Genomic DNA, 20,185 nt, shown 5'->3' on the forward strand with positions numbered 1-20,185 from the left:
CATCCTAATCAGTGATGGATCTAGAAAATATTAAATGTGAAGTTAATAAGAATAGTACACGTAGCGCGTACAAAATTTTTTAGATCGTATAGCATGAAAATTGACATTTTATCAAATCTTTGTATGCCTAAAATTATTTGTCAAGTCATATTACATGTCTGTTGACACATGTCAATAGGAGCATGTTGACTGATGTCGATAGATTTTGGGCGACCATGTCGATAGATGTTGAGTGATCTTATTGAAAATGCCCATAGAAAAACATACAAAGGCATGAGGCTAGCAGCTACTTTATTCAGTGCCCCTAGTTCATTGAACAGTTAGAAGACAGCTTTCAAGGGCAATCTCAAATTTTCAATAGGCAGCATCCAATTATTTCATGGAAAATTTCTGAGTTTGTGGTTAGCTGACCCACCTTATCCAAGGTGGATCCGCCTCTGATCCTAATTGAATTTCCATTATCATTTTTATCATTGTCATCATGTCATTATGTCATCAAATTAATACGATTCTACTAAATTTTACATGCGTATAGGCGACTTATGATCCTAACATTATTGCTGATTGATACCATTCGAGCAACCACGTAAATACGTATCCCACGCATGGTAACCTAGGATAGTGTGCATGGTGGGGTTGTGTTTTGACGCAATGCATGTATACTTTATTCGGATTCAAGCTTAGATAGCCTAAAACGAAATCATATTTTAAACTAAATTTGTTTTATAGTTAACTTGATACGATTAACAAGAATTTTACCGAACTTGAAACCTTTCTGAATAAACGAAGACAACTACAAGTCTTCAGCTAGACCATAAGATACAGTGAGTCTTCCATTATATATTGTCCTTTGGAAAAACAAAAGTTGTGGAAAGGTGTTCAGATTCCTCAAAAGATTAAGACTCTGGAGAGTGGTGACTGAGCGGTCGAATCAGCGTCCAAGGTGATGCGATCAGTCTTGCTTTTCGGATACAATTCCCACCACTACATGTTTCCTTTCACTTTCTTCTTTCACAAAAAATTCAAAAGAAAAAGAAACACAATTTAATAAGCAATTGAAATCATGCAAAGAGTTTGCTTTTCGTACAAACTCATAAATTAAAATTACAGATACGACAACAAACTAAAATAAAGGGAACAAGAATTCTCTCCTTTTTTTTTTTTTTTTTTTTTTTTCCTCCTCTTTCTCACTCATGTTTGAATCAGTGGCAGAGCTAACATGAGATCATTAGTTATCTTTGACTCCAACAACTTAAAAAATCTCATTATATTTATTAATGTATTGTATTTGACCCCTATAAACAATTAAGGCAAACTAAATTATAATCTTCTCTTTCTATTTCTTCTATTTTCTGCTATCATATTTGTCTTCATTTTCTCTCTTCTTGTTTGCGACTCTGTTTTGCTTATCATGTGCTCGATGAAATACTTTAGTTGAAAAACCTTGGTAGACTTCAACATTACTCCACAATATCTTACATCTACACTCGACAAGCCTCTACAAATAATATTAGTTGACGACATATATGACATGAACTTTCGGCATATGTTAACAAGAATTGACACATGCCTCCTAGGTGCTCGACCCAATGAAACTTATTTTGTTGATATTATGACCCTATTATTTAAAAATCATAGCTACACCACTAGTTTGAACACTCAACATTTCATCTTTGTAGAGAGAGAAAGAAGAAAAAAGTAGAAAGAGGAAAAAGAAAAAAAATTGTGAGAGGAGAAAAAAATGGAGGGGAGAGAATCCCAATCTGAATAAACCAATGTGACCTGACATCCAATTTTTGTGAAGAGCATTCTCCATGCAAGATTTATAATTTTAGACATATTTTTGTATTTGACTTATATGTTACATCTAAAATCTAAGTCTTTGTATTGTAAGAGAAAATATTTGAGTCAAACTTGAGTTTTTCACGATTTAAGTATGTGCATTGAAGATGATTGTAGTAAAAAAATCAAAGCTTAATGTTTTCGGTTGAATAACATTTTTTCTTGTTAGTATAAGCTCTACCTCAAACTTAAATATTATACTAAAATTCAAATTTGGTCTTACTTTGACAGAAAACTTGTAAGAGTTTTGAGTATCTGGTGCATTAGATTATCCTTATATTTAAGAAGTCCAAATTTTTTTGGTGCATTAGAAATGATATTAAACCTTAATTAAGAGTTTAAAATGACGTGCTCTAAATTAGGCTAATTATTGTGTGATTTACCTGAACTTTCTATCCTCTATGTGTAAAATACCGATGTACTAAAAAAAAAAATTTGACGGGCTCTATACTTGCAAGAAGAAGAGCTCTTACACAAAGGACCACTCTCATATACAAGGAGTTCTTTGTTCAACGTCAATTATTATTGTACAACAAAACTCTTTAATTGGAGAATAACTTACACAGAATGAGTTTACTGTCACATGTTTCAATCTAAGAAATATGTAAAACTTGCTTGTGACAGTATTAATAGACTGGAACATCCCATAATGATGGAATATTTGTATATAAATTGTGGTCCTTCCGTTCTTCGTTAGAATGACAAGTGGCTTAGATTCGAAAGCAACTCACAATTTCAATAATATATTTTTTTTTCTTTTGTTCTTTCGCGTTTGTTGATGTTTTTTTTTTTTTTTTTTTTTTTGGTAAAAGTTCGCTTTTCCTTTGCTTTCCTTCATCGAGCGGTTTTACCTTTCCTGTGTTTGCATTGAATCATTCAACTTCCTCAAGAAGGTTCATTTGTCTATTTTAGTAAATTAAATATTTTTATATTCTCATTTTCACAAAAAAAAAAGAGTAAAAAATTGCATCTCATATCAAAATAAATAAATAAAAATTAGAGAACTATTATTAATATTAAACAATTAATGTGCGTTTTCTTGACAAACTAATTATTCACTTCTGATAAAAGTATTTTTCCTAATCAGACCCTTTATAAGAAGATATCTGTTTTTTTTTTTAAATATGAATTAATTGTGGGATCGACTTCACATTGAATTTCAATAATTCGAATCGTTTATTTTGTAAGTCTTGATTTATAGATAATTCTTATAAAAATTCAATTCAATTCAATTCGAAACCATTTACTTATTTAATTATCACCATGAAATTTTAATGTTTCTTAGAGAATAAAATGTCGTTAATTTCTTTGAACTCAATTAGTTGTCTTAAATATTTTTAATTTGGCTAATATTTTGTAAAGATGATCTATGAGGTGCAACTTAAAAAATAGATAATTCGAATCGTTAAAACTCAATGTGGTGTGAGAGCCATATTTCCAATTTTTTTTTTATAAAAATGGAGATTTTTTCCTTTAAAGGCATTTTTTTCTTAATATGTATAAAAAATAATTAAATGCATACTTCAAATTTTTTTGGGTTCCATTAACCATTCCGAAAAATAATTTTGGCCTTTATATATAAACACCCTATTCCTTTGCAACATGGAAAAGGAGTTATTAGTGTCCCACCTTCGCTCTTGACTCTCTGTTTACTTTCGTTTACTTGCCCTCCCTGCTTGCTCTCTCTCTGACTTTGTTTAATCTCTCTGTAACTGAAAAGCCGGCTGTGGCTTTGTGATCGCCCGTCGACCGTACCGAAAATGGCAACGCCAAGAGAGCACATTGAAGAAATACGCAAGAAAAAGTTCTCCATCGGTGAAGAAAAACTCAACCCTTTAACTGAAGATCTTCATCAGGCGGTTAAAAATCTTTCTCTTGAACTCTATACCAAATCTGTCCACTTTGTCATGGAACTCATTCAGGTAATTTGCATTCCCATTCCTATAACACACACACACACACATATATATTATACATATACACACACACATATTTATATATATTATACATATATATACATACACACACACACTCCTTGTGAAAACACTCAGTTGTTGAAGGATAGGATCTTTCATATGACAAAATAATATATGAGAGTTTTCACTCTTAATACCACAAAAGGCCTCAACAATTTTGATCATATATTAATTGTATATTATTTTGTATCTATGATCCTATTTTTCAATATGCTCTCTTGTGAGTAACCCCACATGGTCTCAAGAAAAATCAATTCCAACCCCACATGGTCACAAGAAAAATCAATTCCCACATGGAAAACTGGTCAAGTCATTGTAGTGCCGTACCGATTATTTATCATCTATAGTCAAAATTACCCTCCAATTTCATAAATGTTATTTTTTATAAAAAATTTCATTATAACCAAAAATACACCTAAATAGACCTAAATGCCTTAAAAATTAAAACCCAGTTACACTAGACCTAAAATCCTCGGAGTTCCTTTCGATTCCAACTCATGTAATACATACAAAAGGACTACTGGCTTATTTCTGGAAAATACTAATTTTGACTGCCGGAAAGTAGATTTCGCAGTCGTTTCATCACCATATAAATGTGAAGGACACTACCAATAACAGTCACTACCTCAAGTTCCTAAATGGAGGATTGGAAGAATTGTGTACTTTGACCCAAATCTCTGTAATCCAAAGAAATTAACCTTTCTTAGATCAATACATGTCCGACAGCATGTGAAGATTTTTCGCTATCAATACATGTTGTTAGGCATAAGAGTTGATTGGAGCTTTTTCGCTTGTTTTTACCGGTATTGTATCAAAGGGAGTTTTGTTCTTTTTCCTAGTATGAAAACGAAACTATATATGACTTGTATAATTTGCAGTTTCCTAAAGGTTGATATATTCGAACAACAGTTTTCTTCCCAGTGAATCCAAGTTTATTGTAGGCCTATGAAATTTTGCGTACTTGCTGCTCATTCATTAAGAGGAAAAGCTGGCACACGTTACAGAAAAAAAGGTTTAATTGTGGGTATTTGGGTCTATTCAAAAGTGATTTTGACTATGTATGAAATTTGTTCCAAAAGTTGATATTTATGAAAGCTGGGGCTAAAATTTGGCCATATATGATAAAAACTCCATTGTACCAGAGTTAACACAATTTTTTCATAGCCCAGTCATCATTCAGGGATTAGAGCTATTGTAACTTTTTGAGGCCCAATTAACTCAATATCCTAAAGTTGGAGTTAGCGTAACTTTTTGAAAGCTCAACTTAAAGATGCAAATTCAAGCCCAGTAAATCGAGTCCAGGACGTATCGAAAGAATAGTACGCTTTGATTTTATTTCAGATTTTCAGAAAGATGGGTCACTGGTTCACTCCAAACCATACTTATAAAACTCAACACCTAGTAATACAGTAGTTGAGTTGAGACAATTTTGTGTGGTTAAGAGTAGGCTAGTGATCCGTCTCTCTAAATATTTGACATCAATATGCATGATGAATTTTGTTTTTGGTGTTAATGTGGTTAGGTCAGTTTTTTATTTTTTATTTTTTTGTCAAAGTGGTTAGGTCAGTTGACTAGGAATTCTTTCTCAGAATAAGATTTTTTTTTCTTTCATTCATTCACTTCAAATGTCATAAATAAATATGGAGTGTCATAGGAAAAGGGTGTGCCGAAATCACTTTAATTTAGAATATCACCTTGCTAAATGCGGAAATCAATTTCCTTTATAATATACCCTTGCCGAGAAAAGAGAAGTAAATGCTTTTGCAAGAAGCTTGTAGCTCAAGTGGCAAAGAGCAATCCCGAGTCACGTGTTCAATTCCCCCTCTCCCCAATATTTTTTTTGTATCACAAGAACTAAATGCGTTTTGAACAAAGATTATGGACTTTATGTAGGTTTGTTACGTTTGTATGCGCATGCATGTAGGTATTAGTGTGCTGGATAATGCATTTGAAGGTTTTTAATTTCGTTTAATACATTCAGTAAAGTTAAACTGTTAAAGCTTACATTGGATGAGATGCTATTCGATTTCTCAATGTTTTAATCGAATGGAAATGGGAAATAATTTAGTTTTGTAAAGATATATGCTTGTGAATCTTAATCTTAATCGATATGCCACTATGAACAATTTAAAGATTTAACTTTTGTTTCTTATATGGTTTGATTGAAATAACAAAACATGTTGTATTTTACTTCACAGAATGCAGAAGACAATGAGTACGCAGACGGCGTTGATCCGTCACTTGAATTTGTCGTAACGTCCAGGGATATAACCGGCACAGGGGCTCCTGCCACATTGCTGATTTTCAACAATGAGAAGGGATTTTCACGTAAGAACATAGAATCCATTTGCAGCATTGGACGGTCCACCAAGAAAGGCAACCGGAAGCGCGGCTACATTGGAGAGAAAGGTATGTGCATTATCAGTACATTACTTCCCCTAACTTTATGGAAGCCACGCAATGTTTCATTTGATACAATGTGGCACATGTTTGTTATAGAAATGTTCCAAGATTTAATAATTCTCTGCGAGTTCACATTTCAGTCGTCCATCGCGAACTATATGCTATACTATGGTATGCTTGATACAGAAAAAATTAGTACTTTGATTGGAATTATTCTGCAGATATCAAAATTTAGGTGATATTTTACATGATGACTGTTATATATTAATCGGTGAAGTACGCAACTGAAGTTTGGAATGCCTATAAGCTTATATGTGTTTTCTTTCTTATTTGGTAGTTATGATTTTTCATTGTTGTGCTAATTCAATCATGTTTCTGGTTAATCTACAGGAATTGGCTTCAAGAGTGTGTTTCTGATCACAGATCGGCCTTACATCTTTAGTAATGGCTATCAGATAAGGTTCAGTAAAGAGCCTTGTCTGCATTGCAATCTCGGGTACATTGTTCCTGAATGGGTTGAGGAAAACCCTACTCTATGTGACATAAAACAGATATATGGTTATGGTTCTGCCCTTCCAACCACAACGCTGATCTTACCTCTAAAGCCTGACGAGGTCCATCCTGTGAAGCAGCAGCTCTCAAGAATGCATCCGGAAGTTCTCTTGTTTCTTTCAAAGATTAAGCGGCTCTCGGTTAGGGAACATAATGAGGATCCAAGGCTCAACACTGTGAGCGCGATATCAATATCAAGTGAGATTGATCTTGTGGCGCAGAAGAACATTGATGCTCAGTCCTACACACTCCACCTCTCTGCAGAAGAAAATGGTGATGACGACAAAAACTGTATCTATTATATGTGGAAGCAGAAGTTTCCTGTCAGGCAAGAGTTCAGAGAGGAGAGGAGAATGGAGGTCGATGAGTGGGTGATCACGCTAGCATTTCCATATGGGGAGCGCCTTCATAGAGGAACAAGCTCACCCGGGGTCTATGCATTCCTTCCAACTCAGATGTTTACAAATTTGCCTTTCATAATTCAGGCAGATTTTCTGTTACAATCATCAAGAGAAGGTATTGTCTTGGACAGCAAGTGGAATCGAGGAATTCTTAGTTGTGTGCCTGTTGCATTCCTCAAAGCATTTACCTCGCTCGTGAAAACTATAGGAGACGCACCAGATTCTAGTTTGCCTCCTTACTTTAGGTTCTTACCTGTCCAGAACACCCCCTATGATGAATTGAATGTTGTGAGGGAGTCAATCAAAGCACTGCTTATTGAGGAAGACATTGTACCAACCAAGTCACACAAGCAGAGGTTCTTCCATAAACCTCGCGAAGTGGGTAGGTTGTTGCCTGCTTTCTGGAATATTTTGAGAAAGGCGAGCGATGAAAGGGTTAGCTTGGGGAACATCTCTTCCCATGGAAGATATGTTTTGTGTGATTCATTTGACAAAGAGGAGTATGATCACATTCTGAATTTCCTTGGAGTTGAACCAGTTCACGATGAGTGGTATGCTAAATGCATTCAGAGTTCCGATATTGTTGCCGGAGTGTCTGAAGATGTCTATTTGGAGCTTCTATTGTTTGTTTCTGATAACTGGAGGCGGACATTCCACTGTACCAACATCAAGAACATTCCACTGATAAAATATGTGGATTTTGACGGGAGTGTAGCATTCTGCAGCTTAAGTGCAATGCGGATTGGTGAAAAGAAGATTTGCCTATCCCGTCTTTCTTGTCATGTCTCATGGTTGATTGATTGGAACAAGGAATTTATATCCACAGCAAAACTTCTTTTTATGCCAGAAATAACCCAGGAAGCTCTCCAGTCATGTTCTAAGCAGGAGGAGTTGCTGAAATGGTTCGCAGAAGAAATGAAGGTTGCTGCTGTAAGTGTTTACGAGTATGCAGTTTGCCTCGATCATTCTCTTGGCAATGAGCGGAAACCTGTCGTTGCATATGCCCACTTTTTGTATCATTCATTGTGCAATAAGTATATCCCTGCTTACGAAGTTGATGATTTATGTAGTAAAATGCCACTTGTGAATAACTACGGCTACGTTAATAGACAAAGGAGAGGGCTTATTGTCCCTGCCTATGAAAGCAAATGGGCTGATTTGACTGATTCAAATCTGTGGATGGAAGAAGGCTACGTCGAGTTAGGAGAAGATTACATAAAACCAGGTCACTTTGCAGGTAAAGTTACAAAAGAGAAGCGGCTCCTTGAGTTCCTCAAAGATCATGCCGCAGCTTCGGATGTCCCTTCTATTTCTGCTCCCAATGCATGTATTCCAACTGTGTCTTCAACTCTGACGAAGCAAAATGCATTCTTGCTTTTGGACTGGATTCGTCACCTGAAACACGAGAGGGTTCACATTCCAGAGAAGTTTTTGAAAAGCATAGCGAACGGTTACTGGCTGAAAGTTTATTTGAATGGATATTCGGGTGCCATTAGGCCACCTTCGCAGTCATTCATACTCACATCATCATGTGGAAACATTCTGCAGAGTGGATCTAATTTTGTTGATATCCCATTGGTTGACATGAGTTATTATGGGGAGAAAATTAATGATTACAAGGAGGAGCTAAAAGCAGTTGGAGTCATGTTTGAGTACGCAGAAGCATGCAAGTTTATTGGGGACCGTCTTATGTCTCTCGCAGATTCATCCACTTTAACTATAGACAGTGTACTTTCAATCCTGAAATTTATCAAGTTTTTGAGGGACAACTATTTTTCAGCAGAAGAATTCGTATCCAGTATTAAAAGGGGGAGTTGGCTTAAAACGTCCCATGGCTACAGGTCTCCAGTTGGATCTGTCTTGTTCAACCAAGGGTGGCAAATTGCATCCAAAATTAGTGACATTCCATTCATTGATCAGGAGCTTTACGGTGAAGAAATTCTTCATTTCAGAGAAGAACTCGAGTTGCTTGGTGTGGTTGTTTCCTTCCGCACAAATTACCAACTCATGATCGACCACCTAAAGCCACCGTCATGCTTAGCTTCTCTAACATCGGATGCTATTCTACTATTGCTGATAATTATGCAGATCTCAAATTCATCTGATAAGATTGTCGAAACATTGAGTAGAACAAGGTGCCTGAAAGCAAACAATGTTTACAAGTTTCCACATGAATGTCTCTTGGTTCATAAGGAATGGGGTTGCCTTCTTCAGGTGTTTAGTGGTCTCCCATTGATCGATCACAATTTCTATGGAGACAACATATTTTCCTACAGAAATGAGTTGAAGAAAATAGGGGTGGTTGTTGATTATGAGGAGGCTGCAAAAGTATTTGCTCGTTATTTCAAGCATTACGCATCTTCGACTTCCATCACCAAGGAAAATGTTGCATCATTTCTGTTGTGTTGTAGAAAGCTGAAGGGAACTCCTTTTAAATTTCCTGAAGATCTGAAAAGCTGCATTCGGGAGGAAAAGTGGCTGCGCACTCGTCGGGGTGATTATAGATCTCCAAGAGAGTGCATTCTCTTTAGTCCTGATTGGGAATACATCTCTCCAATATCTCGTCTCCCTTTTATCGACGATTCTGAAAATTATTATGGCAAGAATATTCATGAATATAAGAAGGAGCTCAAGAGCATGGGGGTCGCTGTGGAATTCAAGGATGGTGTCAAGTTTGTGCCTCCTAATGTTTGTCTTACCCAGAATCCAAGGAGCATTTCCCCAGAAAATGTGCTAGCATTGCTGGAATGCATGCATATTTTATTGGAGGTGAAAGATTACTCCTTTTCAGATGCATTTATAAAGAGAGTTTCTCAACCATGGTTGAAGACTTATGCTGGTTATAGGCCTCCGAGCGAGTGCTTGTTGTTCGACTCTAAATTTGATTTGTTTCTGAAAAAGACTGACGGGCCTTTCATTGACGAAGAATTTTATGGTTCTAAAATTACAACTTACAGAAAAGAGCTCTCTGAAATAGGGGTGATCGTTGAAGTGGAACAAGGATGTCCATTGATTGCCAGCCACCTTGATTTTCATGATGAACGTTCTACTTTCGTTCGAGTATATGAGTACTTGAATGTGTTTATGTGGAAGCCGGATTGCGAGGCTGACAGAAGGATCTGGATTCCGAATAGAAATCAGAATGGAGCGTGGGCTAGTCCTGATCAATGCGTAATCAATGACAAAGACGGGCTATTTGGTTTGCAGCTGACTGTCCTGGAGACCTACTTTGAGCATAACCTGCTAGCGTTCTTTTCGTATGCTTTTGGGGTAAAATCTCGTCCTTCTATTGAGGACTACTGCAAGCTCTGGAAGGTTTGGGAAAGCTCCAAAATAACATTGTCGCATGTGCACTGTTGCAAGTTCTGGGGTTATATTGCAAAGAGCTGGAATTCGAAAACAGAGAAAGTTCTTACTGAGGCCTTGGTGAAACTGCCTGTTAATTCCAGCTCAGATGAAATCTTGTTGCTAAACAAGTCGGATGTGTTTCTTGCTGATGACTTGCTACTCAAGGATCTTTTTGAGCAGTCTTCTCCTCATCCCTTATTTGTTTGGTACCCTCAGCCAAGCTTGCCTGCATTGCCTCGGACTACATTGCTTGATATTTACAAGAAAATTGGTGTTCGTACTATTTCCGAATCTGTACAGAAGGAAGAACTGCCCCTAGAATATGGCATTGAGCAACAACGGGTAATTCCAAGGGATGGTTTGATTGGGAAACCGCTGTTGAAGCTCATTCTCGGTTTTCTAGCTGATCCCGCCTTCAAAATGGAAGCAGAAAGGAGGCATGAAGCTGTGCAAGGCCTTCTCAGTCTTACTGTTGTGGAGACAACCGAAGCAATCAATGTAAGCTATAACTTACCATTGTCTTCCGGAGAGGTTTTGAACGTAAGGGCAAGCCGAATGATACGGTGGGACAAAGAAATGTGTGCATTTTTCACACAGAAAATGGACAGGTCTGGAGGGCAGAAAAGTGTCATTGAGTTTGCCACATATTTCTCTGAAGTAATAACCTCTGGTGTCCTGTGGGAGAACACTGATCATATACCTGCACTTTCAGAGATGATCAAGTTGGCATTCGTGATGGATTTCGATGAGGAAGCAGTTGAGTTCTATATGAAGTCCAAGAATTTGGGAATCTTCGTCGAGGATGAGGAGTTTCTAAACTCTGCCTTCTGACTAGATATGTTATAAACTTCCCTTTGCTGTTGTTTAAGGTTTAGTTTGTGTCCTTAATTTAAGCACTGTCTTACTGATATAATGTGTGGTTTCAATGTAAATAATTAGTGTGATTTTCCGATAATCTGTCAATATATAAATGCTGTGAACTTTAATCTGTATTAGTTAATGTGATTCTCTTGTGATTGTGGACGGTTGATCGTTGATAGCTTATTTTGTTAACTTGTCACCCTATCTATTCAACGTATTCATAAATATTCTTTTGTTCACCACCTTTAATCACAACCTACATACATGGATTTATCGCTGTAGTTGACAGAGTCATAAATTTTCATGAAGATAAAACGTCCCAGATTCTCATGGGAAGTTGAAAAGACAAAATTAATTAAGCTAATCCATGCATTAATTGAAGTTTATCAATATAATTAACTTCTACTTTCTCTCTCGTTCTCATATATAAACAACTCATTGATCATTCTCAATTTCTCTCAAGTCACAACTTCTGATTGTCCGTGAAGTACTGAAGCTTAACTGAAAGAGGCAATTGATTCGTCAATGGGTACTCCGAAAGTGCACGTGGAAGAGATAAGGAAGACAAAGTTCTCCATTGGAAGGGAAGAGGCCAACCCTTTGACTGAGGATCTTCACCAGGCTGTTAAGAATCTCTCTGCTGAACTCTACGCTAAGGATGTTCACTTCCTCATGGAACTCATCCAGGTTTCAATTGAATATATGAATCAATGGTTCACAGTGTACTACTTATTTTGCAGAATGCAGAAGATAATGAGTACCCAGAAGGGGTTAATCCATCACTTGAGTTTGTCATAACTTCCCGGGATATAACAGCCGTGGGGGCGTTCCACCATTTGCAGTGTTGGGCGTTCCCCCAAGAAAGGCAACAGGAACTGCGGCTACATTGGGGAGAAAGGTATGTGTATATACACGAGATGCTTCTATATATTCTGCATGCCAGTCCTTTTTATTACGAGTTTATGACCACTAAGTATCAATATTTCCATCTTGAAATGTCATTTGTTTCAAAGAATTATGTACTCTTATCGGAGTCATGTAATAGTAATACTGCTTTGATAATGGTATCATGCCTATCTCATGTTTATTATGCGTTCTGAATTAAGTTTTTGTTCTCTGTTTGAATGTCTTGTTAGTTTTCCGTTTTGCTAATTCAACTGCATTTCTGGTTAATCTAACATTGGGTTCAAAAGCGTGTTTCTCATTACCGCGCAACCTTACATTTTCAGTAACGGATATCAAATAAGGTTCAGTGAAGAGCCCTGTGTGCACTGCAATGTTGGCTACATAGTCCCGGAATGGGTTGATGCAACCCTACTCTTTCAGAAATAAAACAGATATATGGTTCTGGTTCTGCCCTTCCAACCTCAACACTGATCTTACCTCTGAAGGCGGACAAGGTTGAAGCCGTTAAGCAACAACTCTCTAGCATGCATCCGGAAATTCTCTTGTTCTTATCAAGGATTAAGCGACTCTCGGTTAGGGAAGACAATGTGGATCCAAGGCACAACACTGTAAGTGCGATAGCAATATCAAGTGAGACTAATTTTGTCACCAGGAAGAACATAGATGCTGAATCCTACACACTCCACCTTTCTGCGAAAGAAAATGGCTACAAATTTGATGCAGAATGCGGCTATTATATGTGGAAGCAGAAGTTTCCTGTCAGGCGGGAGTGCAGAGTAGATAAGATAAATGATGTAGATGAATGGATGATCACACTTGCATTTCCAATTGGAGAGCACTTTTGTAGAGGAACAAACACATCTCCTGGAGTCTATGCATTCCTTCCCACCGAGATGGTGACAAACTTTCCCTTTATAATTGAAGCCGATTTTCTTCTTGCCTCATCAAGGGAAACAATTCTTCTGGACAGCAAATGGAATAAGGGGATTCTCGATTGCATTCCAACTGCATTTTTGAATGCATTTATCTCGCTTGTCAGATCTAAAGAAGATGCTCCAGTTTCTAGCTTGACTCGTATGGTCAAGTTTCTGCCCGTTCAGAGCTCTTATGAAGGATTGAATGTTGTCAGCGATGGTATATCATCTTTATCTGCACCACTCAATAAGCAAAATGTATTCTTTCTTTTGGACTGGATTCGCCAGCTCATGCGTAAAGCTAGCATCCCTCAGAAGTTCTTGATGTGTGTATAAGAAGGTAGCTGGCAGAAAGTTACTTTGAATGGTTCTCCTGGTTTCAGACCACCATCGCAGTCATTTCTTCTCAAGTCATCATCGGGAAACCTTTTGCAGAATAGCTCTGTTTTTGTTGATATACCGTTGATTGATCAAAGTCATTATGATGGAAAGATTAACGATTACAAGGAGGAGCTGAAAAAAATTGGAGTCAGGTTTGAGTTTGGAGAAGCGTGTGAATATATGGGGAAGCATCTCATGTCTCTTGCTGCTGCTTCCTCTTTAACCCGTGGCAATGTATTTTCTGTACTACGTTTCATCAGATTTTTGAGAGAGAAACTTCTTCCACCAGACGATTTTATCAGCAGTATTAAAGATGGTCAGTGGCTTAAAACTTCCCTTGGCTTCAGGTCTCTGGTTGGATCTGTCCTGTCGGATGATGAGTGGACAGTTGCTTCGCAAATTAGTGACATTCCCTTCATAGATGAGGCATTCTATGGTAAAGAAGAAATCTGTCAGTTCAAAACAGAACTTGAGTTGCTTGGGGTGGCGGTCTCATTCAGCAAATGCTACCAACTGATAATTGACAACCTCAAGTCACATTCTTGCTTGACTTCCTGGACACCTGAGGTTCTTCTATTGATGCTTAAATGCATGTGCCTTTCGAGCTCATTATTTCAAGCAGCATGCATGCATCTTCGACTTCCATTTCAAAAGAAAATGTTGCATCAATTCTCGTGTTACAGAACACTGAATGTAACTCCATTTAAATTTCCTGCAGATTTTAAGAGCTGCATTCGCGAGGTGAAGTGGCTGCGTTCTCGCCTTGGTGATTATAGATCTCCCAAACAGTGCATTCTCTCTGGTCCCGAGTGGGATTCCATCTCTTCCATGTCTTCTCCCATTCATTGATGATTCTGAAAATCATTATGGAAAGAACATTCATGCATTTAAGAACGAACTGAAGAGCTTGGGGGTGGTTGTGGAATTCAAGGACGGAGTCAAGTTCGTGGAATCTTGTCTGTATCTTCCTCAGGATCCAACCTGCATTTCTCGAGAAAGTGCACTAGCATTGCTTGAATGCCTACAGATTTTATTGCACTAGAATGCCTACTCCCTTCCGGAGGCTTTCAGGGGAAAACTTTCTCGAGCATGGTTGAAGACTCATGTTGGTTACCATTCTCCTGACCAGTGCTTGTTGTTTGATTCGAAATCGCGTTTAAAGCAAACTGATGGGCCTTTCATTGATGAAGAATTCTATGGTTCTAAAATTACAACCTACAGAAAGGAGCTCGCTGCAATTGGGGTGATTGTCGAAGTGAAAAAGGGAGGTGCCTTGATTGCAAGGCACCTTGATCTACATGATGAGTTTTCGACATTTGTTCGAGTATATAGTTACTTGAGTGACTCTAAGTGGGTGCCACTGGCAGATGGAGAGGCTCCTGGAAGGATCTGGGTTCTGAAAGAAAATAAAAGTTGTTTGGTTTGTTCTCTTCTGCTGTTGGAATAAGATCCCACCCTTCTATTGATGATTACTTGAATCTCTGGAAAGTTTGGGAAAGTTCTGAAAGCGGATTGTCTCATGATCAATGCTGCATGTTCTGGCTTTATGTTTCGAAGCACTGGAATTTGAAGATGGAGAAAAGTCTTGCTGATGCCGTGGTGAAAGTACCGGTTTATTCTGGCTCAGGTGGAATTTTGCTGTGCAACAAGGAGGATGTTTTCATTGCAGATGACCTTCATCTGCAGTATCTTTACAAACAGGTACCCTCAGCCAAACTTGGCTTCCTTGCCTCGGACTAGGGTGCTTGAAATCTACAAGAAAATTGGTGTTCGCACTATTTCAGAATCTGTGCAGAAGGTAGAATCATCCCTCGCAGATGATGTTGAACTACTGATGATTCCCACGAAGAAATTGATGGGGAAAACGCTGTTGAGGCTGATTCTTGGGTTTCTAGCTGGTCCTCCCATTGAGATGGAAGTAGAGAAGAGGCAGAAAGCTGTCCAAGGTCTTGTAGACATTGCTGTTGTGGAGACACCTGAACCAATCATTGTGAGCTATGATCTGCCACTATCTTCTGGTGAAGTTTTGAATGTGAAAGGCACACGAAAGATACGGTGGGACAGGGAGAATTCCAAATTCTTCATCCAGAAGATGGACAAATCTGGCGGACAGAAGAGTACCATTGAGTTTGCTACCTATTTTGCTGAAGCAATATCTGAGTGTGTGCTGTGGGAGTGCACTGAACATATACCTGCACTTTCTGAACTCATCAAGTTGGCATTTGTGCTAGAATTCAATGAGGAAGCTGTTGATTTCTTGATGAAGTTGAAGAATCTGCAGATCTTCGTTGAGGATGGGGAGTTTCTGAATTCTGCCTACCCTTCTATCTAGTTATGTTTCTTTTCAATAATAATAGTCTCTCTCTGCAGATGAAGTGAACTCTATGTTATGCTGTTTTGGTTGTGTGGTTTTTTACCGTTGGATTCTCATGTTATTTTGAACAACTGGATTTGCTTCTACTATCATATGAACTTATGAACCATGTTTTCTCATCTGGTTTTTTTACAACCTTGTGCAGTTTACTAATTGGTCCGTTTTATGATTGCTGAATTAGTTTCCTAAGTTTTAGCTTTGTATTCTTCAGAAGCTGCTAACTAATTAAAAAAGATTCAGTTTCGAATTCGTAGAAATGATAGATTAAAGAAAATGTACAACGAAAATTTCATAAATTGAAATGTGAGCAGAGGAAGCAGCTGGTTTTCCACTTACTCCTTGGAAACTGATGAAAAGGGGGGAAATTAGTGAACAGATTCTCAAGGAAGAAGAAAGGCTAAATTAATTGAAAATTTATCAAATATAATCAACTCATGTAGCCAGCCCTTTGGTCGAGTATCTTCACCGACCTGTTTAAGGCAAAACACTTGAAAGTCCAATAGGGATAAAGGTCAGTGAGCACAGAAAATTATGCAGTTATTATATTCGGAAGTTTCCTGTCAAGGATGAATTCAGAGTGGATAGGAGAACGGGTTTGGATGAGTGGATGATAACGCTCGTACTTCCCATTGGTGAACGCCTAGGCGGAGGACCAAACTCGTCACCCGGGATCTATGCATTCTATCAGACAGAGATGGTGACAAACTTTCCCTTTATAGTTCAGGCATTATTTCTTCTTGATCAAGGGAAACAATTCTCCTTCTCAAGAAGTGGACTCGGGATTCTTGATTTCATTCCCGCTGCATTTGTTAATGCATTTCTCTTTCTTGGTAATCATTACAGTTCTCGTAAGTCCAGGTTCTTGCCTGTCAATCCGTCTTGCTAGGAAGAACTGAATGCCGTGAGGAAGTCGAAAAGAAAAGCTTCTTGACGCACATTTTACCTTTTATTAGGAATTAAAGAGTATGATAGAGTTTTGCAACTTTCTGAGCTGATCAAGCTGGCCTTTGTGCTAGAACATTGTTATGGTTTGAACTTTATTTTGCTTTGGTTTCGTGCTTTTTGTATGTTGAGCAAATGATTGATCTTTCATTACGTTAATTACCGTTTACTATAATGTTTCATTGCACTCACTGGTTTTAAATATTCGCTAAAAGGTAGCTTAATCAACTAATGTCTTCAGCTTCTGAAGAGCAATTTTATCCTATTTGTGATCACTTAGGTTAAGTACTTCTCATTTTTGTTTGTTTGATCTTTCTTGTTGTATATAATTAAGAACAACGTCCTGATGCATATATATCAGGCAAGAGAGCTTTGTCCACTGTAATCACAATGTACATCTCTACTGATTTACATTGGGACACAAATTTTGGTCTGAAGGACATGAGTTAGAGAGTCATGGCCCAGAAGTGCAGGAAAATGAAAGTCTCATGGCCAAGAACAAGAAAGAGACCGAAGGAAAAGTACGAAAATAATGACCATCACTCTTCGTGTTCATTCCTCGCAGAAAATCACTCAAGCCAACACGTTCTCTTACATGCAGCTTCATCCTGCACGACTGTATAGGTGCAACCCCGACCCTGCAGGTTAATTAACTTGACAAGTGATTAGGTGTGGTGGCTTGGAGATTTTGAACCGTAGGCCTCTTGGAACCGCAGCTCTGATATCATGTTAGAGAAACAGTAGACCCCAACCGCTGTCAAGGAATGGATCAACAATGTATATCAAGCTCACAGTTCCTTGCGTGATCAAGTGGCTGCAGATTTCTCGGCCAGATAGGTGGCTCTGTCGTGGCCACCACTGCAACCTAGGTAGTAGCATCCTTTAATGTGCAATAGATTCTTTACTCCGAATCCATTTCGTACTCTTCTCCTTCTCCTTCCTTTCTTCTTTGTCTTTGTTACCTGGCCCTGGAACATGACATGAAACATTTCAGAACAAGATCACAAACTTTATCTGCTTAATTAGTATATTTTTTTCTCATAAGATATTTACATCGTGGTGATCAGTCGTTGACGCTAGGCTATCAACACTGCAGTCTACAGAAGCAGCACTTGGCGATTTCTTGTGCTTGATATCCTCGTCCGTTGTGCTGTCGTACTTGCCTGCATTTGTATGCATCAATTCCAAAAATGTTCATATCTTTTTCTCAAATACAAAGTGCTACAAAAAAAGTTGCATCCAATTTTACGTGTAAAAACTTACTGCTATCATTTTCAATTTCCAGAGCTTCCATGCAATAAATTTTAAAACTTGGTGACGCGGGACACATGAAAAATTCTCTGTTTCTCTGCGTACCATCTTCATTATCTTCGTCCTCTTCCTCTCCCTCTGTGGTGTCCTCCATTGCAAAAACCCCTCCTATATACACATTCACACCCTTTGGCTCTTTATGATCTTCAACACTACACTCCGTCCCATCTCTCTTACTTTGCTCCTTCTTTTGGTCCTCATCGTCAACCTGTTTTGTACCTTTGTCACACTCCTGCGAGATTGGTGCAACCTTGGACTTGTTCTCCAAAGTTGGTGGTATCTTCGGAAACGTTATTTTGTCAGACTCTGGTGAACACTGCGGCGAATGAAGGAGAGAGTTATCAACCTCCTCCTGTGCACAGTCCTTAAGTAGCTGTTTCTTGGAGAGAGTACTAGCGGCTTTTAGCTTTCGTGCCTTGGACCGGCTCTTCATCTCCTCGAAGCGTCTCTGCAAGAGGGAAAGGATTCTAGGAGGCACAGCCTCGGCTTCTGGGGTGAGCTTTGAATTTTGGTCACCCATTGGAGAGGACAACAATGGGGGATTGCGGCCACAAGCGGTAGGAAGAAGAGACGTAGAAGATAATTAGATTTGGAAAATTATGAGCTAGAAGGGAGAATATGAAAGAGATAGGTCAAAGGCAGTTAATTAGTTATATAGGATAAAACTTCATGTTCCTTGACAGTTAGGCAACCGAAAAATAATAATAATGCAAATATTTGGTTTGATTAACTATAAAAATATGGTTTGAGATTTGGTTTGGTTAATTATAGAAAAATATTGGGTTTTGCAAACAAACTTACTATATTTGTAATTTTGTGGTTGTGGAATTTTTTTTGTCTTGGGGCCATGTATTTCGAATGTTGAAAGAGTCATCCGCAGTGCTTGGCAACAATGTGTATGTCAGCTCATGTTTATCGCTGCCAACAGTGTGTTGCCAGCTTCAACAAAATCTCAATTATAAACCATAATTAGGGCAAAGCATTCTGTTAGAGACGAATTTTACGTTCAGATACATTTTGATTGGAAATGTAATGTCATATAATTAGTCAATAGTGGAGTTAGAAATTATATTCTTTCAGCTTCGAAACTTCAAATCTTTTCTTGATATATCAAGCTAGTTTTTTTTGCCATGTTACAAAATCTCCTTATTTTTTTCACTCTCTTTTCTAAGTTTTTATTTTGTATAAATAAGGATCTATTACTCATTCAAAGTAACGGAACATATACAACTCAACTAAGTTTTAGACATTAGAGTGAATGAAAAAAACAACGAAGATTAAGAACTCAAGGAACTTTGCAACTATTTTAATAAGAATATTGTTTTTCTAGAGAGTAGTTTCAACATATATGTCTTACAACTCTCCTCTAAAAAATTAGAACTCGACAGGACTAGCTTCCACTCTTTCAATCTCGTCCGTCCCAGCCAGCAATTGGGCGAACGAAAACGGAAAACCATTTGGTCATTAGATACCCATCTAGCTAAAATGGTGCATATCCAACGGCCAAGAATTCATGGGCTGATGGTGCAAATCCGATTTAACCAAATTCCCACCCAAATATAACTATTTAGAGAAGAAATCTCAAGTTTGGAATTTTTTTGTTTGGAATAAAAACTATAGGTATTGTTCTTGATTAGACAATGAAGAGACTTATTATATGTACCTGAAATTGAATTTTTTATATATTAAGCAAAGAATCCAAACAAAGTCTTCATAGGTAATAATTTTAGAGAGAACTAATAAAAAGTTTCCCGTCAAAATTTTTTTTATTGAAAAACACTTAGACAATTATTAAGGATGTTATTTGTTATATTACAAGGACAAAAAACAAAGAGAGTCTCATTTCATGAGGCTTTGATTTAAAAGAAATGTCCTTAATAATAAGAAAGTGTTCTTAATAATAAAAGAAACGTGCCTTTAATGATAAAGAAAGCTGTTTAAGAGTTAAATAAAAAAAAGTTTTACGAGGGGTTT

The 20,185-nt window shown here is 37.7% G+C and overlaps 4 protein-coding genes across 4 annotated transcripts; 3 read left to right on the forward strand and 1 right to left on the reverse strand.

The window, feature by feature from the left end:
* Positions 1 to 3,367: 3,367 nt before the first annotated feature.
* Positions 3,368 to 11,545, forward strand: LOC103437502 (uncharacterized). Its single transcript, XM_008375979.4, has 3 exons — positions 3,368 to 3,764; positions 6,017 to 6,227; positions 6,612 to 11,545. Exons 1-3 carry the CDS (start codon positions 3,603 to 3,605, stop codon positions 11,351 to 11,353), a joined length of 5,115 nt encoding a protein of 1,704 aa, XP_008374201.1. The 5' UTR covers positions 3,368 to 3,602; the 3' UTR covers positions 11,354 to 11,545.
* Positions 11,546 to 11,663: 118 nt separating this feature from the next.
* LOC139187599 (uncharacterized) lies at positions 11,664 to 16,077 on the forward strand. The gene is made up of 2 exons (XM_070823661.1): positions 11,664 to 12,070; positions 12,124 to 16,077. Exon 2 carries the CDS (start codon positions 15,239 to 15,241, stop codon positions 15,914 to 15,916), a length of 678 nt encoding a protein of 225 aa, XP_070679762.1. The 5' UTR covers positions 11,664 to 12,070; positions 12,124 to 15,238; the 3' UTR covers positions 15,917 to 16,077.
* LOC103437578 (uncharacterized) lies at positions 11,909 to 15,031 on the forward strand. Its single transcript, XM_070823257.1, has 7 exons — positions 11,909 to 12,070; positions 12,200 to 12,281; positions 12,520 to 12,611; positions 12,721 to 13,529; positions 13,587 to 13,736; positions 13,845 to 14,151; positions 14,627 to 15,031. Exons 1-7 carry the CDS (start codon positions 11,909 to 11,911, stop codon positions 15,029 to 15,031), a joined length of 2,007 nt encoding a protein of 668 aa, XP_070679358.1.
* A 1,152-nt stretch (positions 16,078 to 17,229) lies between the features above and the next one.
* Positions 17,230 to 18,835, reverse strand: LOC103437503 (uncharacterized). Its single transcript, XM_008375980.4, has 3 exons — positions 18,164 to 18,835; positions 17,954 to 18,063; positions 17,230 to 17,868 (listed from the first exon to the last, which is right to left on the reverse strand). Exons 1-3 carry the CDS (start codon positions 18,729 to 18,731, stop codon positions 17,707 to 17,709), a joined length of 840 nt encoding a protein of 279 aa, XP_008374202.1. The 5' UTR covers positions 18,732 to 18,835; the 3' UTR covers positions 17,230 to 17,706.
* Positions 18,836 to 20,185: the final 1,350 nt, after the last annotated feature.

This window comes from Malus domestica, chromosome 06 (genome assembly GCF_042453785.1).
Source record: "Malus domestica chromosome 06, GDT2T_hap1".
NCBI lineage: Eukaryota > Viridiplantae > Streptophyta > Magnoliopsida > Rosales > Rosaceae > Malus > Malus domestica.